Source organism: Sorex araneus, chromosome 1 (genome assembly GCF_027595985.1).
Source record: "Sorex araneus isolate mSorAra2 chromosome 1, mSorAra2.pri, whole genome shotgun sequence".
Lineage (NCBI taxonomy): Eukaryota > Metazoa > Chordata > Mammalia > Eulipotyphla > Soricidae > Sorex > Sorex araneus.
In genome coordinates this window covers 150,004,632-150,022,347 of record NC_073302.1, presented here as the reverse complement: position 1 = coordinate 150,022,347, position 17,716 = coordinate 150,004,632, and the positions used below count along the sequence as shown (strand labels likewise).

At 45.7% G+C, this 17,716-nt stretch overlaps 1 protein-coding gene across 2 annotated transcripts in view; it reads right to left on the bottom strand.

Moving 5' to 3' along the window:
• Positions 1–5,253: 5,253 nt before the first annotated feature.
• Positions 5,254–17,716, bottom strand: part of PTCD2 (pentatricopeptide repeat domain 2) — a 33,997-nt gene continuing 21,534 nt past the window's right edge. For both annotated transcript variants that reach the window (XM_055135181.1, XM_055135188.1), the window contains 2 exons: positions 9,800–9,913; positions 5,254–6,108 (listed from right to left, as the gene is read on the bottom strand). In XM_055135181.1, the coding sequence (XP_054991156.1) occupies positions 5,884–6,108; positions 9,800–9,913 (339 nt within the window). In that variant the 3' untranslated portion in view covers positions 5,254–5,883. The remainder of the gene's footprint in view (positions 6,109–9,799; positions 9,914–17,716) is intronic.

Below are 17,716 nucleotides of genomic sequence, written 5' to 3'. Positions count from 1 at the left end.
GTGCCCTGCGTTAATCCCTTCTGTCTCACATTGACTCTCCGGAAATACTGGGGCAGAGGGCCCTCATGGAGTTGAAAGTAGAAAATAAGAGGGGCTCTGAGCCAGTGTGCTAATGCACTGACCAACCCAGGTCCCCCTGGGCGTTCCTCTCCTCCAGGGCTTGGCTGCCTTGTGCACACTGGGAGAGGAGGAAGAATCAGTTAAGAGTCGGGGCACTTCTAGTGTGCCCCTCACTGCATGTGCCATGGCAGGACAGGGGCACCTGTGCTCAGCATTGCTGCCAGCTAGTCACAGAGTGTTGGTGTTCTCACAGAATGTAAGCTCTGGTTAAAAACAGAGGGCATTTTGGGGCTGGAGTGATAGCACAGCAGGTAGGGCGTTTGCCTTGCACACGGCTGACCAAGGTTCGATTCCCAGCATCCCATATGGTCCCCGGAGCACCGCCAGGAGTAATTCCTGAGTGCAAAGCCAGGAGCAACCCCTGTGCAAGCAAAAAAAAAAAAAAATGCATTTCAAAAGGCCTTTTGTGTTTTTACCCCATATTTAGAAAAAAAGTGCTTGTTAGAAATAGAACATTACTGGTTGATTTAGGGTCAGAGGATACCCCCTGGAGGTGATGCCATTGAAGCCAGCTTCATTCCTAGATCCATTTTCTATGCACTCCAGTCTTTCTTTCATTTAAGAAGTTTTTGTTTTCTAGCCCAAGAGACAGCTCAAAGAGCTTGCATGCTGGAGGCCTGGGTTTGAGCCTCAGTACTGCATGGCTCTCCTGAGCACCGCTGACAGCAATTCCCAAGCACTGGGCTGGGAATACCACTGGATGTGCCACCCCACCCAACAACAAAAAAGCACAAACACAAACAAAAAAAAGTGCTTTTTATTTTCGTTTTTTGGAAATGATCTCATTGGGATGCCACATTGATTTGGCTCCCCACCCTCTTATACTGCATATCAAATTTTAATGATCATTGCTTTTGGCCATTGTGATTTTTAAAATGACTAACCTACTGAGTTTAATTTTCCCAAGTCAAATTTGTAAGAAATGTTTGAAAGGAAATGTGAATCATATTTTCATCAGGCTTTCTGCTGTTTGCCATAGCTCTCAAATATATATATATATATATATGTACATGTACATATATATGAACATATTATATGTTGGGCTGGAGCAATAGCACAGCGGTAGTGTTTGCCTTGCATGTGGCTGACCCAGGTTCGATTCCTCCATCCCTCTTAGAGAGCCTAGCAAGCTACCAAGAGTATCTCGTCAGCACGGCAGAGCCTGGCAAGCTAACTGTGGCGTACTCGATATGCCAAAAACAGTAACAAGTCTCAAAATGGAGACGTTATTGGTGCCCGCTCGAGCAAATTGATGAGCAACAGGATGTCAGTGACAGTGATATTACGTGTATTTGTGTTTTTTCTTCTTTTTTCTTTTTTGGGTCACACCTGGCGATGCACAGGGGTTACTCCTGGCTCTGCAGTAAGGAATTACTCCTGGTGGTGCTCAGGGGACCTTATGGGATGCTGGGAATCGAACCTGGGTCGGCTGCGTGCAAGGCAAACGCCCTACCCGTTCTGCTATCGCTCCAGCCCCAGTGTTTTTAAACCAAGACCAGGAGCCCCCTAACCCTTGATTCACCTGACTGCAGGGGAGGCCTGGGACTGGTCAGAGGCACAGACGCCAGCAGAGGAAGGTCTGCTGGGTTGGTCTGCAGAGCAAATACTTGCTCAGGAGCTGGGGCCCCTCCCCGTCCTCCCCCTCCCCTTGCCTTGCAGCAGAGGATCCAGGGGCCATGGTTAAGTCCAAACCACCCTTGCACGGGAGGTAAATCTTAAATTCACCATTATTAATTTCCCGGTAATATGATGATGACTTAGTTCAAAGATTCTACTAGAGCACACGTCTAGCATGTGTGTGGCCTTATGTTCTACCCCCAGCACTGCGGGCCCACCTCATCCCCTCGCACTCCTGGAAAGCAATCATCAACAGGTATTGGTCCAGGTAGCCTCTGAGCATGCCCAGGAGTAGCACCTATCATTAAAAAAAAATAAAATGCAAGGCCAGGGAGACAGCACAGAGGCTAAAGCATTTGTCATACGTGCAGCAGGACCTTGTTTTGATCCACAACACCACATGTGATACCTGGAATCCTATCAGGAATACAGAGGCAGGTGTAAACCCTGAGCACCTCTGTGTGTGGACCCCAAACAAAAACAAAAAAAATGAGCAGGAGGGGGAAGAAGAAATATGGAATAGTAGCCAGGAATGGCTGGATAGACCATGTTGGACTCAGTTACGAAGGACCTTTGAAGCAACTGGAGAATCTGAGCTTTATCCAGGAAAATGAGGAGCCCTGCAGAAGTTTAGGGTGGAGGGAAGAAAAATTAGTTTTAAGCAACCTCACTCTGGCTGCATTACAGAGGAGAGCAGAATGGCCAGGGATGGCGGCCTTAGCTAGGGAAGGAGCAGTGGCCAGGAGGGTCAAAGGGCAGGCTGGGAAAACAAACGTGGAGCAGTTAGAAAGGCATTCACAACCTTTGACATTCCTTTCCCTGAAAGATGGTGTGTGTGTGCCCTCCCTCTGAGTGAGGATGGGGCTGTGACTGCGGACTGTCCATTCTGAAACTCCTGGGACAAGGTCGCAGGAGAGACAGCAGCTTCTGGCTTTTCTTCTAGGGACACAGGCTCCTGCATCCCTGGCTTGGAGGAAGCAGGGCTCTGGTGAGTTTGGGCTGCGACTGCAGGTTGGGGTCCCAGCCTCACCTGCCAGAAGTGTGAAATGAGACAGGCTGGAGGGACAAGACAGCAGGTAGGGTGCTTGCCTTGCATATAGCCAACCCTGGTTAGTTAGATCCCATATGGTCTACCAGGAATGATCCCTGAGCACAGAGCCAGGGGTAAGCCCTGAGCACCACCGGGTGTGGCCCAAAATCCCCCCAAAAAACAAAATAAAAAATAAAATAAGTGTAAATTAAGGACGCCTGGGAGGTAGGTCCAGGCCATGCCACCGTCTGCCTATAACTGACAGAGAAGCTGCAGAAGAACCACCTGGCTGAGCTTAATTGAGTCCAAGATGACGAGCCACACTAACAAAACCATTGTGGCTGTGCTCGAGACGCCACATGCTGGAGGAATTCTGAAACAGCAAGAGGTACCCCAATACAGATATCCTGATAGTATTAAGGAAGCAACTTTCTCAAGAAGACAATGTTCCAGGTCTCTCTCAGAAGATGCTATATTTACCATAAGATTTTGGGATTCTGGGCCAACAACTGATAAAGGCATGTAACAAATGGGGGAGTAAGATGTTCTGAAAATCACATATCTACACAATAGACACATAATTTAGGCAATTTAGTGAAGAATAAGTAGATATGTTAAGCAAATCATCCGTTGCAAAGAAACAAATTTTCAAAGCAATGTCCAAATTGGAAACCATACTCGCCATAATCTACAGTGGGTGTGCTTTAGGAAAGTAATCTTCTCATCTTCAGAATGGTACTGCTTGGGGTCCACACCCTGCACATTAGCCACTTGGGCACTCAGAGCCCCGTGCAGCAGCTTCCGGGGTCAGCGAGCAGAGCCAGCAAACCTGAATGCTGCCTGCCCAGAGCAGTGGGGGCTGGCAAAGGTCATTCTATTTATTGCTCACAAACTTCTTTTCTTCTTTTTCTTTCTTTTTAGCAAATGAAAGGTTGTTAGCTAACAACCAGCAGCACTTTCACCCAGGACATAATAGCCACTTGAACTCTCTTTGTGAATGTTGGAGAAGATAAGACATAAGTTGGGGGACAGGAAATATGCCCTATTATTCCCTGAAACTTTGAAGCTAAGAAATACAATCTTTTTTTTTTTTCCCTCAGACCAACAGACACACGAGAAACAAGATTCTAAGAAGGCACAGGAATTTTCTTTAAATGGGGTAATGCAAAAGAAATGCCTCTACAGGCTGGGCGGTGGCTCATGAGCACAGTGCCAGTCTTGCAAGTACAAGGCCATGAGGTGGGTCCCTGGGAAAGGTTCTCTTCTGTTGTCTCTGACATGTGATTACAGCCAGGGTGTGTGTGTGTGTGTGTGTGTGTGTGTGTGTGTGTGTGTGTGTGTGTGTGTGTGAGTGAGAGAGAGAGAGAGAGAGAATGGTGGTAATGAATTGTTTTGCTATTTCTGAGCAAGAGGAATAATTCATTAATCATTCTCCAACCAAGAGTGAACATTTCGAATGTTAGCAATAGTCATACTACTACACAGCACTGCTATACAGCACTGATGCCGGGCCTTGCCCAGTTCTGGCTTGCTCCACATTTGCTCATTCATCCCACAGGCAGGGGTGGCTGTCCCCTGTTACACAAAGTGAAACATGAAGCCACGGGAGCACCCGGCATTCTCTTAAGTCTCCTTTCTCTTCTCAGGAGGGGTGCAGCATGCTCTGATGAGACTAGGAACACGGATTTCCATCTCGGCTCCCCTATATCCTCTACCTCGCCCACCAAACTGGCTGCATTACTTGGACACCTCAGTTCCTTGGCCTGGAAGGATGAGGGGATTACATGAGGAGGCTCAGAAGATCCCTCCTCATCTAAAATTGGCTGATTCTAGAAATGATTCTTGCCTCAGAACAAGAATGAAGTTGAGGTCAGCCAGAGGTTTGGAAGCAGCACTCGAGGAGTGTTGGTCGTGTCTAGGAAGCTGCCCAGAGGCTGCAGCACAGCGAACACACATGACAAACAAGAGGCACAACGGAGGGAGGCAGTGGATGTGCTTTCCTCCTGGTCTGGATGTGAGACTCCCCAGGGTCTATTTCTGACCGCCTAATGTAGGGTTAGCATGAGCAAGATTTGACCCACTCCCCTGACACTTATTTTATTTTATTTGCCGGGGGGGGGGCGGGTAGGGAGCACACCCGGCATGCTTGGCGGATGTTACGGGATGCCGGGAATCTAACCTGGGTCTGCCACATACAGGGCAGGCTGTATTCTCTTTGGCCCTATGACACACTTACTGTTATAGAACAGTAAAATGTCCAATGCGCAAAAAGAGAAAAATCATTTAAAAATGCTTTGAGCTATAGGACAAAGTATTTAGCAACCACAGAGAAAATACTGATGGACTTTTTCTTGGCATATGAGAAGGACATGGCTTGTCCATCACCAAAGCAGTCATCTTTAGCATTTAGGTTCACTTATCCGTTTTGAGGGCTAAATGTTGGTTTTGTTTGTGCTGCTGAGAAAACAAAATGTCACCGCAAGAAGTTCTCTCATGAGCCTCTTTATTTCTGTCATTCTAGAGAAAATTTGACCCTGCTGAACCTTCTATGAAGATTTCAAATGAAGACGCAGATTCATTTTGCGTTTTATAATCACAAAATGTAGGAACTGTTAATTCATGGTAGGAAAGTGAAGGTTCAAGTATCTCGTTTAGAGTGTCAGATAAATGGTGACAGAGGTAGGGGGAAAAAAAGATCCTGGGTTCTTCCCTAACATGGTGGACTAGAGATTTGGATCTCCCAAACTCAACTGGTAATGCAAGTAACTTCTCCCTTGAAAATCAGAGTTAACCGATCAGAGAAGTTCTTCTCCACTGGGACTCACTGGTCCCAGGCTTGCAGGGGATGCTGGCCTGGACCATGACGCGTTTCTTCAAGAGTCTTCAGCAGTTGCACTGGGAAGCCTCCAGTCTGGGAGCCGAGCTTTCTGCTGGCTTCGTTCTACATCTTCAGCGTCTCGATCACATTGATTTCTCAGGTCCACACGCAGGCATTCCACAGACTCGGACACACGAGGATGAAATCAAGGGGCCTGTCACGGGAGTCGGACGTCTGATTCCTCGGGAAACTCGTCCCCTCCACCCCACTTCCCACCTGTGGGTGGTGGAACCCCGGGTCACTCAGCCCACAGGGAATGGTTGAGTGGCTGGAAGGTGCGGCGGCTGACTGTCCTCTTATTGAACAGGACCGTGCGGGCATTCCTGTCCCTGGGGATGTGGCAGAGCAGATCATCCAAACTGCAGGCGGTCACTTGGCCACTCTCGTGCAGTTTCCCATAGAGCTCATCAAAACTGGCCAGAAGGGCAGGCACGTCCTTCACTTTCTCCCTCACTTTGGCCAGCTGGAAGAAAACAAGAGGAGGAGATCATTATGTCTCAGCAAGCTTTCCTCTTTGCTCTTCTATCTGCCAAGAAGCAGAGCTTCAGATGCATTAAGAATGCATTAGGCACACTGAAAAGTGGTGAAAACCAGCAGTGCCAGGGCCCACAAAGGTATGCCTGACTGACTAGAAGGGATTCCACATACTGCATACACAATTCAAAATTAATACACGAGGGCCAGGGTGATAGCACAGCAGGTAAGGCACTTGCCTGGGATGCAGCCTGCCCTGAGCACCATGGGATGTGGCCCACAAACAATATAAAACAGAATTAGTAGATAAAAGTCATTACCTTGTCTGAAAGGACAGTGCAAAGGGTGCACTATACGGTGAAACTTATCAGGAAAAGGTCACTCAGCAATGGAATCAAGGAATCAAATTTGTTCAAATGAGTGATTATAGCAGGAGGCAGGGCCTAATCACCTAAAGTCCACAATAGAGGCAGGGCCTAATCACCTAAGGTCCACAATAAGAGTTTGAAAATGTATTTGAAAAGTCATGTGTGGGTCGGAGCGATAGTATCGTGGTTGACCTGGGTTCAATTCCCGGCATCCCATAGGGTACCCCGAGTACTGCCAGGAATAATTCCTAAGTGCAAAGTTAGGAGTAATCCCTAAGCATTTCCAGGTGCAGGCCAAAACCCAAAAAATCATGTGAAGATCTAAATTGGGACAGGATCCAATTTAAGTTTGAAAAGCTTGGCAGGGAATGGAAGGTTGTGGACACTGAGTAGAGGACCCCATCATAGCCCCGATGTGAGAGAATAATGGTTTAGATTCGGAAATGTAAAGAAAAGATGGATGAGATGTTCTGAGGTGTGCTTGAGAGGTTAAATAAGGGCTGGCGGTAACCTCGATCCAACTGCATATGCTGTATCAGGTTCCTTACAACCCTCAAAACCATTAAATAATGTCAGAGCCATTAGAAGGTTAAGTGGAAAAGACTGAATTGTTTGTTAACTGAGTTTTCAAAAAAAAAAATGATGTGATACCTATTTGAGTGGTTTCAATATAATTGCTGAAAATAACCAACAATTCTTTTTGCACACTCCTTTAATGGTATACCGACACCTATAGTAATTTAGTCATCCCCACTAGTCACTGTTGGTATAAACATGAAACACAGCATTTGTAAAGGCAGAGTTTTTAATATCAGACTCTACAAACACAGAACTAGCTCAAGAGCTCCTGAGGTCTCGCTAAATCAATTCATTTCTCAACATGCATTTCCCTGAGAGGCCAAGAGGAACAGACAGGAAAATACACCGGCCTAGAGATTTCTAAGTCAATCTGCCCTTTTTTGTTTGTTTGCTGGCTTTTGGGTCACACCCAGCACTGCTTAGAGGCTATTCCTGGCTCAGTGCTCAGTCGACCGTGCAGCGCCAGAGATGGAACCTGCATGCAAAGCATGTGCACAGGCCCTTTGGATTATCTTTCTGGTCTAAGTAATTCTTGAATTATTCCAAGTTTTCAGAGTCTTTGGGGAAAAAAATTAAGAAAAAGACAATCAGTATATTTCAATGTGGGGTTTGCCTGTATTAGTCACATAACTGCGCAGCGTATTAATAGACCAGGTCTAAGAAAAACTGATCAACACCAGTGCTGTTAAAATGAACCCAGATTCTCGTGAGCAGTACCTGAACACAAGAATATACACTTTAAAGTCTGTTTATGTTTCCAGTTCCCCTATTGCTGAAACTTAATTCTAAAGGCCTTATCGCTACTATACAGGCTAAGACCTGAACTGAAAGAAGCTTTAGCTTTAATCACATCCAACTAGTTGCTGATGTGCCCCTTTTTGAGACAGCAGAGGGACAGTGAGTGAGGGCTGAGATGGCGCCATTCCACAGGGGAGGAGAAAGCAGTTTCCTGCTTACTGCCAACCTGTGTCTCTGACCGAGCTGAGACCTGCACTGAAAAAGGCAAGGGAAAGAGGGAGGGGGAGGGAGGACAGACCCACCAACACTGCCTGATTAATTGAAATGGCTGATGGGGATCGTTATTAACCATATGATCACAGCCAATCCCTGACAATGTCTCCACACCTGCCCCCCAAGCCATCTACCGCAGAGATGTACACAGCCTTCCATGTCTAAGGCTGAACTGCAGTAATTCCTCTCTGTGTACTTAAGTCATTGCTATGATATACAGGCTCATTTCTTTCATCTGGCTTTCAATTTTTTTTATTTTGTTTTATTTTATTTTAACATTTTTTTTAATGCTTTTTGGGTCACACCCAGCAATGCTCAGGGGTTACTCCTGACTCTGCACTCAGAAATTACTCCTGGTGGTGCTGGGGGGACCATATGGGATGCCGGGAATCAAACCCTGGTTGGCCGTATGCAAGGTGCCAAATGTCCTACCTGCTGTACTATCGCTCCAGCCCCTCGCTTTCAATTTTTTTTAAAAGTATTTCTCAGTCTTCACTTTTATTTAAGTAGGCTTTCAAATTTTTTTTTTGGGGGGGGGGAGGAAAGGGGATGTGTTTGGGCCCTGATGGGGATGCTCAGGGCTTACTCCTGACTCTGTGCTCAAGGATCATTCCTAGTGGGCTTGGGGAACCACAGTGGGTGCTGGGATCGAACCTGAATTGGTCACGTGCAAGGCAAGTGACTGATCCCTGAAACTACCCCTTCCGCCTCTGGTTTTCAAATTTCACAAAGCATGGTTGTACTTCTTTTAGTTGGTCTTCAGAAGCTCAAAGCACAATTTTGACTATAGAAACTAGGTCTATATTTTACTAGGCTTTCATGTGTGGCTAGGATGTGTGAGAACCCCACCAGGGAAAGAGTGAGTAAGAAGAAAGAATGTCAGAGGCTCTGCAGTGTCGGAAGAAACAAACCTTTGCCCTCCCCACAGGACCAGGAGAGAGTTTGCCAAATCTGTGATCTCTTTAAGGAGCTGGACTAGAGCTAAGAATGCAGAGAAGAAAGGGCCACAGTATAGTGGGTAGAGTGCTTGTCTTGTGTGCTGCTGATCTAAGAAGGAAGGAAGGAAGGAAGGAAGGAAGGAAGGAAGGAAGGAAGGAAGGGAGGGAGGGAGGGAGGGAGGGAAGAAAGGAGGAAGGGAAGAGAGGAAGGGAGGAAGGAAGGGAGGAAGGGAAGGAGGAAGGGAGGAAGGAAGGGAGGAAGGCAGAAAGGAAAGAAGGAAGGAAGAAAGGAAGGAAGGGAAGAAGGAAGAAAAAAGGAAGGAAGAGAGGAAGGAAGAAAAGAAAGAAGGAAGGAAGGAAGAAAAGAAAGGAAGGAAGGAAGGAAGGAAGGAAGGAAGGAAGGAAGGAAGGAAGGAAGGAAGGAAGGAAGGAAGGAAGGAAGGAAAGAAGGAAGGGAGGAAAGGAGGTAGGGAGGGATAGAGGGAGGGAGGGAAGAAGACAGATGATCTCGCTCATATATGGAGCATAAAGAAACAAAGCGAGGGATGAGAGAGCCCTCTATGAAAACAAATCCTGAGACAGAAGCAACAGAACCGGGAACAGAGACTGTGGGAAAGTGATGTGTGGTGAGGAGGGGCGATCCTGAAATAGGAGGGATGGGTGTGGTAACTCTGCATCTGTAAAAGGATGACTTTAATTCTCCTGTAAACTAGGGTACCTCAAAGAACAATGAGTAGATATTTTTAAGAGCACCCTTTCAGTGATTTCTAAGACCACCACTCACCACTTCTTCTGAGAACTTCTGCCTTTTCACAAATTTTGATAAATTTCCCTCTGCAGCTTCCTTTAGGATTTCTATCAGCGTTTCCAACATATTGGACTGGACGTGGATCATGATCTGAACAGAAGGAAAGAACAAGCAAAACCATGACTAAGATGCTGTTCGGCCCTGAGATAGGCACCTTATTAGATAATCTACGTTCATAGGCATCCAGCCCACTTTCATTTCCCTTGTACTAGTCTAACAGCATGAATGCTTCAAATGTATACCAACCAGCCAAAACTCTCTTCAGGAAGTGATGGAGGCAACTTGGGTCTCTTGTATTCTGCGTATTTGGGCTGAATCCTGACATGCTGATTAGCAGCTATGTGTCTCTAGGTAGGCACTTAATCCTTTTTAATGATCTCATTGGTAAAATAAGGAAAACACCTTTATAGCTCTCAGTTTACATGACTGTGAGCAGTGAGTAAGATACTAGCAGAGAGGAAGTGCTCAGTAAACATCACTGTCATTTTCTTCCCAGACTCAGGAAATGACAGTCAAAAAATCTCCTAAGACTAACTCTGAGACAAATGATACCTTTACTTATTTTACTTACTCTTTTAGGCCAGGAAATTACAGATACACAGACTCCTGCAGACATAAAGTGGGAGCTGGTTAAAGTCTCTGCAAGGCACTTCTATTTCCACCATGGCTAATGAGAAACTTTGAAAACTGGATATTTCACCCTGCTTTCAAAATGGTACATCAGGGGCCGGAGCGATAGCACAGTGGGTAGGGCGTTTGCCTTGCACGCGGCTGACCCGGGTTCGACCCCCGGCATCCCATATGGTCCCCCAAGCACTGCCAGGAGTAATTCCTGAGTGCAAAGCCAGGAGTAACCCCTGAGCATCGCTGGGTGTGACCCCCCCAAAAAAAAAAAATCAAAATGGTACATCAGACATGACTACCATGAACAGAAAATTAACCCATTTTTCCTCATTACCAATGTTCACTACTACAATGTTAAAAGTACAAACGTTTAAAGAAAATAAGAATTAAAAATCAAAATCTACCAGCAAACCTCAACCATTGCTTAAAATTTCATAGATGATCTCCCAAATTCATTTCTCCATAAATTTTGACCCTTCCTGGCCAATTACTATACAACGAAAATTTTCTCATCACATTGGGAATTCAGGAAAGAAAACTTTATACTTTTTGGTAATCTTTATCTTTGTAAGGTTTAGCTTTTTAAAAATAATGTGAGAACCCAGGAGGAGCTCACCTGTTAGCTTGGAGGTAGGTAAAATCTCCATCATCTCTAAACAGCACAGGGTGCCTCATGTGCAGCTGTATTGGCCGCCACTGGATCAAATCCTCAGTATCACATGTGGTTCCCTGAATACCACCAGGGGTCACTCCCAAGCAGAGAGCCAGGCACAGCCCCTGAGCACTGCTGGGTGAGGCCCAACAAAAATAAACTTTGGTGCCAGAGAGAGAGAGAGAAGAGAAGGTAGGTGTGGTGTTTGCCCTGCACACGACCAGCATGGGTCTAATCCCAGGCACCCTGTAGGAGCCCTGCCGGGAGTGATCCTCAAGCACAGTGCCAGCGAATAAGCCCCAAGCAAAATAGGCTGTGACCTAAAAACCAACCAAAAAACCAAGTATCTCTAACTCTAAAAAGTTCTCGACACCCTTGTTGATAAAAACCAAACTCTAGGCCGGAGTGACAGTACAGAAGACTGGGCTTGCTTGCGGATGACCAAGATTCAGTCCTCAGCACCCCACCAGGAGTGATCCCTGTGCAGAGCCAGGTACAGCCCCCAGGCCGAACTCTATTTGAATGGCAGTGGTCTGTCCTCCTGGGGATACACACAAGTCTAACTTACTAAACATGACATTTCCTAGCCTGGCATCTAGAAGACCAGCAACAATAATTAATGAGAAGGGGAGCTGAAAGTCTCCTTCTAGAAATTTTCAGAGATGAATCTCCTGGAATATCATATTAGTCGGAAATTATTAATGATGTGCTTCTGGAAAATTCTAACTTGTCTTCCTAAGTTTTCCCACCTTCTCTTTCTGCCTCTAGCAACCATCTTTGATTCAGGAAGGATTTCATAATGAGGCAGTTACTGATGAAAGGGAAAAGGGAAAAAAATTAAAATGAGAAGCTTATCTCAAACCAAAGTTTCAAGAAAGAAAGCTAAATCAGCATAGAGTACAAAGCTTTTAATCTTACAGATTTCAAACAAAAGGCTGGCAAGAGTGAATTAGCAAGGAGCAGAGGAATTTGATAAGAAAAACTATTAAAATAACAAATACTTTCTGCTCCTGTGGGATTCTGAGACCTGAAAAAATGTCCTAAGTCTGGATAGCTTTGACTACAAAAAGGAACAGGAGCTCTGATGTGCATAAATCCGTATTTCTTTTCTTTTTAAGTTTGCTATAATTGAAGCAGAACACTGTAGTGTGGCAGAGATTGCTAATAGTCAACCAGTATCATTCTCCCCATCTCCCCATAGATGAACTCCAAACTTTAACTGATGTAGTCAGACACAGAACTGAAAGACTGTATTGCTAAGGTGTCTTTGCAATGAGGTACCGCCATAGTATTAAGTTCTGGCCAACACCACGTAAGAACAAATTTGGAAAAGCATCCTTAAAAGAGACTGACTTCTCTGCCCTGCTCTGCTTTGCCTCCTTCTTGTCAGAAGAGAGATTACTGGGTGGAAGCTGCACATTTAGGTGCTTTAGATGATGGGGTGGAAATTCTGGGGAACTGTCTCTGAAGAAAGATATTATGGGGTGCCACCCGAAATCTGGACTGACTACCTCTGGTTTTCTAAATGAAAGGAAATAAAGTCTCTTACTTGTATTAGACTCTTGCTATTTGTTTTGGTTTTGGGGTCACACCTGGTGATGGTCCAAGCTTCCTCCTGGTTCTGTGCTCTGGGGACTAATGCCAGGGATCAAACAGGGGTTGGCCACTTGCTGGGTAAGGCAAATGCATTCACCCCTGTATTATCTCTCTAGTACCCAAATGCATTTTTTAACATTTAAGATTAAATGGTTATGTAAAATTAACACGCACACACACTTACATACACAAATGGATGAGATGCTAAAGGGATTTGTGAGAACTGAGTTCTGTCTCCTTTTCTGTCTGTGGAGTCAGAGAACTCCCAGCATGTATTAGGTCTTCAGTGTGACCTTAGTGAACAACAAAAAGAGGCACTGAACATTCACTCCTGTTAATAAACAAATGGTAGGGGCTGTAGCCATAGCACAGCAGGTAAACTTCTTGCTTGGCACACAGCTGCCTTGGGTTTAATCCCTAGTACTACCTAAGATCCCCCAGCCTTCCAGGAGTGATCTCTGAGTTCAGAGCCAGAAGTAAGCCCTGAGCATTGCTGGGTGTAGCCCAAAACAAGCGGGGGGAACCCATAAATGAATGGTAAAAGGCAGTAAAACTACCGACTTGTCAATTCCTCCACAAGGTAAATCAACTCCAAAATGGGTTCCCATTTTGGAGACACAGCATATTTCTAGAGAAATGATTAGAAATAGAATCAGGGCAAAGTTATCAAGTGTTGATCTTTGCTACTTTCAGACATACTAAGGAAGTTGGAAATAATCCTTTGGTATTAAGTAGCATTGCTAAAGAGGAGAACATAACTCTTTTGAGAATGATAGATTTAAATTCAGATGGAAAGTCAAAATACATGAGCCTCAATGAGATCATCTGCTGAATCAAAGCCCTGGGTAGCAAGTATTAGCCAGGAAAATGGGAAACCAAGCCCATGGGGGTACTGTTGGCAGCTGGAACAACTCTGATGAAAAGAAAATTAAGTGGTGGTGGTGGTGGTGGTGGTTGGGGAGAGGGTGAATTCAAATTCCATTTGGCAACAGGAAAAGAGTTGAGTATAAAGCATTAATATTTATGTAGATCTGGGGAAAAAAATCTCCATTTATTTCTGCTAATAGTGAGCAGACTCTGTACTCAGCCCATTTGTCAGGTTTCCATTTCTTAATAATTAACAAATTGCCCTGAAGGATTCCAAGTCGATGACTCAGTCTTGGAGAAGCTGGGGCCCGTTAAGCCGTTTTCCAAAGACCTGCACTAATAATGGAGATGTGGAACCAGAGAGATGATTAAACCCGAGACTGCGAGGATGGCAATCACTCTCTTTCACCCACCCGGAGCAGGATGTAAAAAAGACTGTGTCCTGAAATATGAGAAAGTTGAGATCAGGCATTTGGAAGAATTTCCTGAGTATGAACTTTTGAGCACTGAAATTACCTTTGAGTTCCCGGCTGCAGATAATCCCGTGACCCAAATTCATGCAGAAGCTATTTGTCCTCAAGATCAATTCAAGCCCACCCCCCAGTGTCTGCCCCGCAGGCCTACTCCAGCCCCAGCTTTCGGTCACCTCTCCTTCTGAGGTCTCGGAGCACAGGGGGGCTTTCTGCTGCCCCATCACAGCACGTGCTCGCCAACTCGGATGGACCTCTCCTACTGTCAGTAGGCAGCTGCCTCCGCAGGATCATTTCTTCCAACAAGCACTTTCTCTGGGGGAAAAATAATCACGTCTCCCTTCTCCAAACTGGGAGAGACAGCAAGGACCGGGACAGATGAAGAATCAAAATTCAAGGGCCACAAACACTTACAGTAATGGCACCTTCCCTTTTGACACACAGGCTTCTGTCTATTCTCTTATTCAGGAGGACGAGCGAGTGCCCATCCTGGAGAAAGGAGACAAGTAGCCCTTATCTGTCAGGCTGGCATAATGGGGAAACCCTAGGCTCTGGAGTTAGGTAGATTTGCGAGTGTCAAAATTCTAACTGCAATTTAGTTAGCTGCGAGGACCTGTGGACTGTACAGAATCTTTGAATCTTCAATTTCCACATTGGTAACATGAAGGAAAAGTGTTCTGACAGGGTGTAAAAGAAAAATAAAATGAAACGATGCATATAAAATACCGTAGGCGAATTAAAATCCTGCTGCTCTCCTGCTCTTTGATTTCTTACGACTGATCCATACTGATCCTCATCTCAATGTCACTGTCACCCCGTTGCTCATTGATTTGCTCGAGTGGGCACCAGTAATGGTCTCCATTTTGAGACTTGCTGTTACTGCTTTTGGCATATCGAATATGCCACAGGTAGCTTGCCAGGCTCTGCCGGGCAGGCGAGATACTCTCGGTAGCTTGCCCGGCTCTCCAAGAGGGGCAGAGGAATCAAACCTGGGTTGGCTGCATGCAAGGCAGACGCCCTACCCGCCGTGCTATCGCTCCAGCTCATCTCAATGCTATAAAAAGCTACTGGGGATTTATATAGCACCCCTCATTCTACTTTCCCATATTCATTTCCTTGGTTAGGGGGCCACATGCGGCAGTGCTCAGGGCTTCTTCCTGACCTTGTGCTGAGGGATCACTCCTGGCAGTGCTCAGCGGAAGGACCATATACAGTGTTGGGGACTGAACTGGGGCCAGCTTCAAGGCAAGCACCATCCTCCCTGCACCATCTCTCTAACCCCATTCATATTTCCTTTCTGGCCTGATGTGATAAACCGCTTGCAATCCCATCAATTTTACATCTGCCCTGCGGCACCACTCTCAGAATCTACCAGAAACTGTCTCCTTGGAAATTAAGCATTGTGCCTATCCAGTAAGTAGGAGAAAAGGAGATAACACATGGATGGTATCTGCTAAAAGACCAAGCTTCCTACTCGGCTGGGCTCACTGGCATCTTCGGCTCAGATGACCTGACGTTCTAAAACACTGAGCATTGTTCCCTCGGCCCCCCGCACCTGCTCTAACTCTCAAGGTTTTTCTGGCCAACCATGCCTCTGACCTGCAGTCTTTTTTTTTTTTTGCTTTTTGGGTCACGCCTGGTGATGCACAGGGGTTACTCCTGGCTCTGCACTCAAGAATTACTCCTGGCGGTGCTCAGGGGACCATACGGGATGCTGGGAATCGAACCTGGGTCGGCCACGTGCAAGGCAAACGCCCTACCTGCTGTGCTATCGCCCCAGCCCCTGACCTGCAGTCTTGAGGAGCAGTGTCAGGCAGGGCTCTTGGCCCTCTTGGAATCAACACGTGGGCACTATGTGCTTCCATCTTTTTCCCATGCTTCCTCTGTTGCACCATAATTACCTGAATAAAGCCTATTTCTGAATGCACTTCTTCCCCATTTTGTGGATTTATTAGTTCTTATCAGCTTCATTACCAGGTTTTTTTCACTGTGATTCTTTTTTTGTTTGTTTGTTTTTTGGTTTTGGGCCACATCTAGGGATGCTCAGGGGTTACTCCTGGTCTATATTCAGGAATTTCTCCTGGTGGCGCTAAGGGGACTAATAGGATGCTAAGGATTGAACCTGTATTGGCCCTGTGCAAGGCAAGTGCCCTACCCACTCACCTATCTCTCAGGCCTCTTATATACCGTGATTCTTAAATGATGACTTTGAAACTCAGCTCACCTCCAGGTGATGCACCTGGTAAATGGCATGTTCTCCATTTTCTGGTATTCCGCTTCCTTCCTTTCACACTCATTTATTTCCAGGCTCTCTGTTACCCTATCTCCCTCTTTTCCTCATTTCAGAGCCCTCTGAACGGTACACATGAAATCAAATGTAAGGTATTCTTATTTCAGATCTCTCAGAGGAGCTTCTTCTCTGAATTCTGCCATATACATCTAATCCTTTTCTTGAAAGTCATTTGGACATTGATCTGGGTGAAATATTTAAAGATATTCACTGTGTGCTGAACTGAAACCAGGGCAGGTTGGTGTAAGGCTTAATTTCTAGTCACTGGGTTCTAAGAATTATGAAAAATCCTTTTGAATTAATGTACTTTTTTTTCAAGCGAACTTGAGTACTAGCAAACATTCACGGGAATATTCTGTATGCATGCCAGAAATGGTGCCAGCTTCTTTATGTATATGTTATTCTTTCAATTCTCCTAATGAAAGACAGGACAGTGATGATGGCTACTGCAGTTTCAGATCAAAGGAAACTGAAGTTCACAGAGGACTTGCCTAAGGGTTCAAGAGTTGTAAGAGGTGGTGACAAAGTGTCCTGCCCACAGAACCCTCAGCAAAATTAATCTCCCAATGAAGAATGGTCTTCCAGCTCTGTCCCTTTGATCACCCAGCCCTGTGCTCCACTAGGACCATGCTGGACTGTGACCTCCAGGCTCCAGTGTCCTCAGTTTGTTGCTGCAGATAAACTCCCTCTTGTCCTCCTCTTGTCCTTACCCCCAATGCAGCATCAACTCAGCTTCATGTTCATATGTCTGCTCTTTGATAACTCTTTCCTCATCCCAACCCTGCGATGACTTAGCAACTCTCAGTTCTTGAGAGTCGGGAAGTTTTCTTTTGCAACCTTACAACACCACTGTACTCATCATGCAAGCAAGACCTCAAAAGATGCTGGCTGGGGTCAGAGGGACAGTACAGGGTGTGAGGTGTTTGCCTTGCATGGGGCTGACCCAGTGCCATCCCTGGCACTGAATAAGGACATTTGAGAAAGTCCTGAGTATGACAGGATGTGACCCAACTCCTACCCCCATACCCTCCCCCCCACACACAAATAAACAAACAACCAAAAAAATTAAATGCTGGCTGAGTGGGGGCTATAATACCATTAAAGAAAAGAAATGTCACTGATGCGAAGAAAAGGAAGAAAAGAGAGTCCCTTTTTTCCCCACTAGTCTCAGATGAAATCGGTGAATAAGTGTTCTGTTGGGCAGATAGGTCATGGTGAGAAACATCAGTGTGAAAACATCCACCACGTACTGAACACATCAGGCACTATTTTATATACTGTAGGTTCAAGTTAGGACCACAGAGGGAGGCGATTAACAGGCAGGCTTCTCTCCAGTCTCAGAGCACACTCTAGAGTTCACCTCCATTCTTTCCCTTCCCCACTTCAGAGATTTC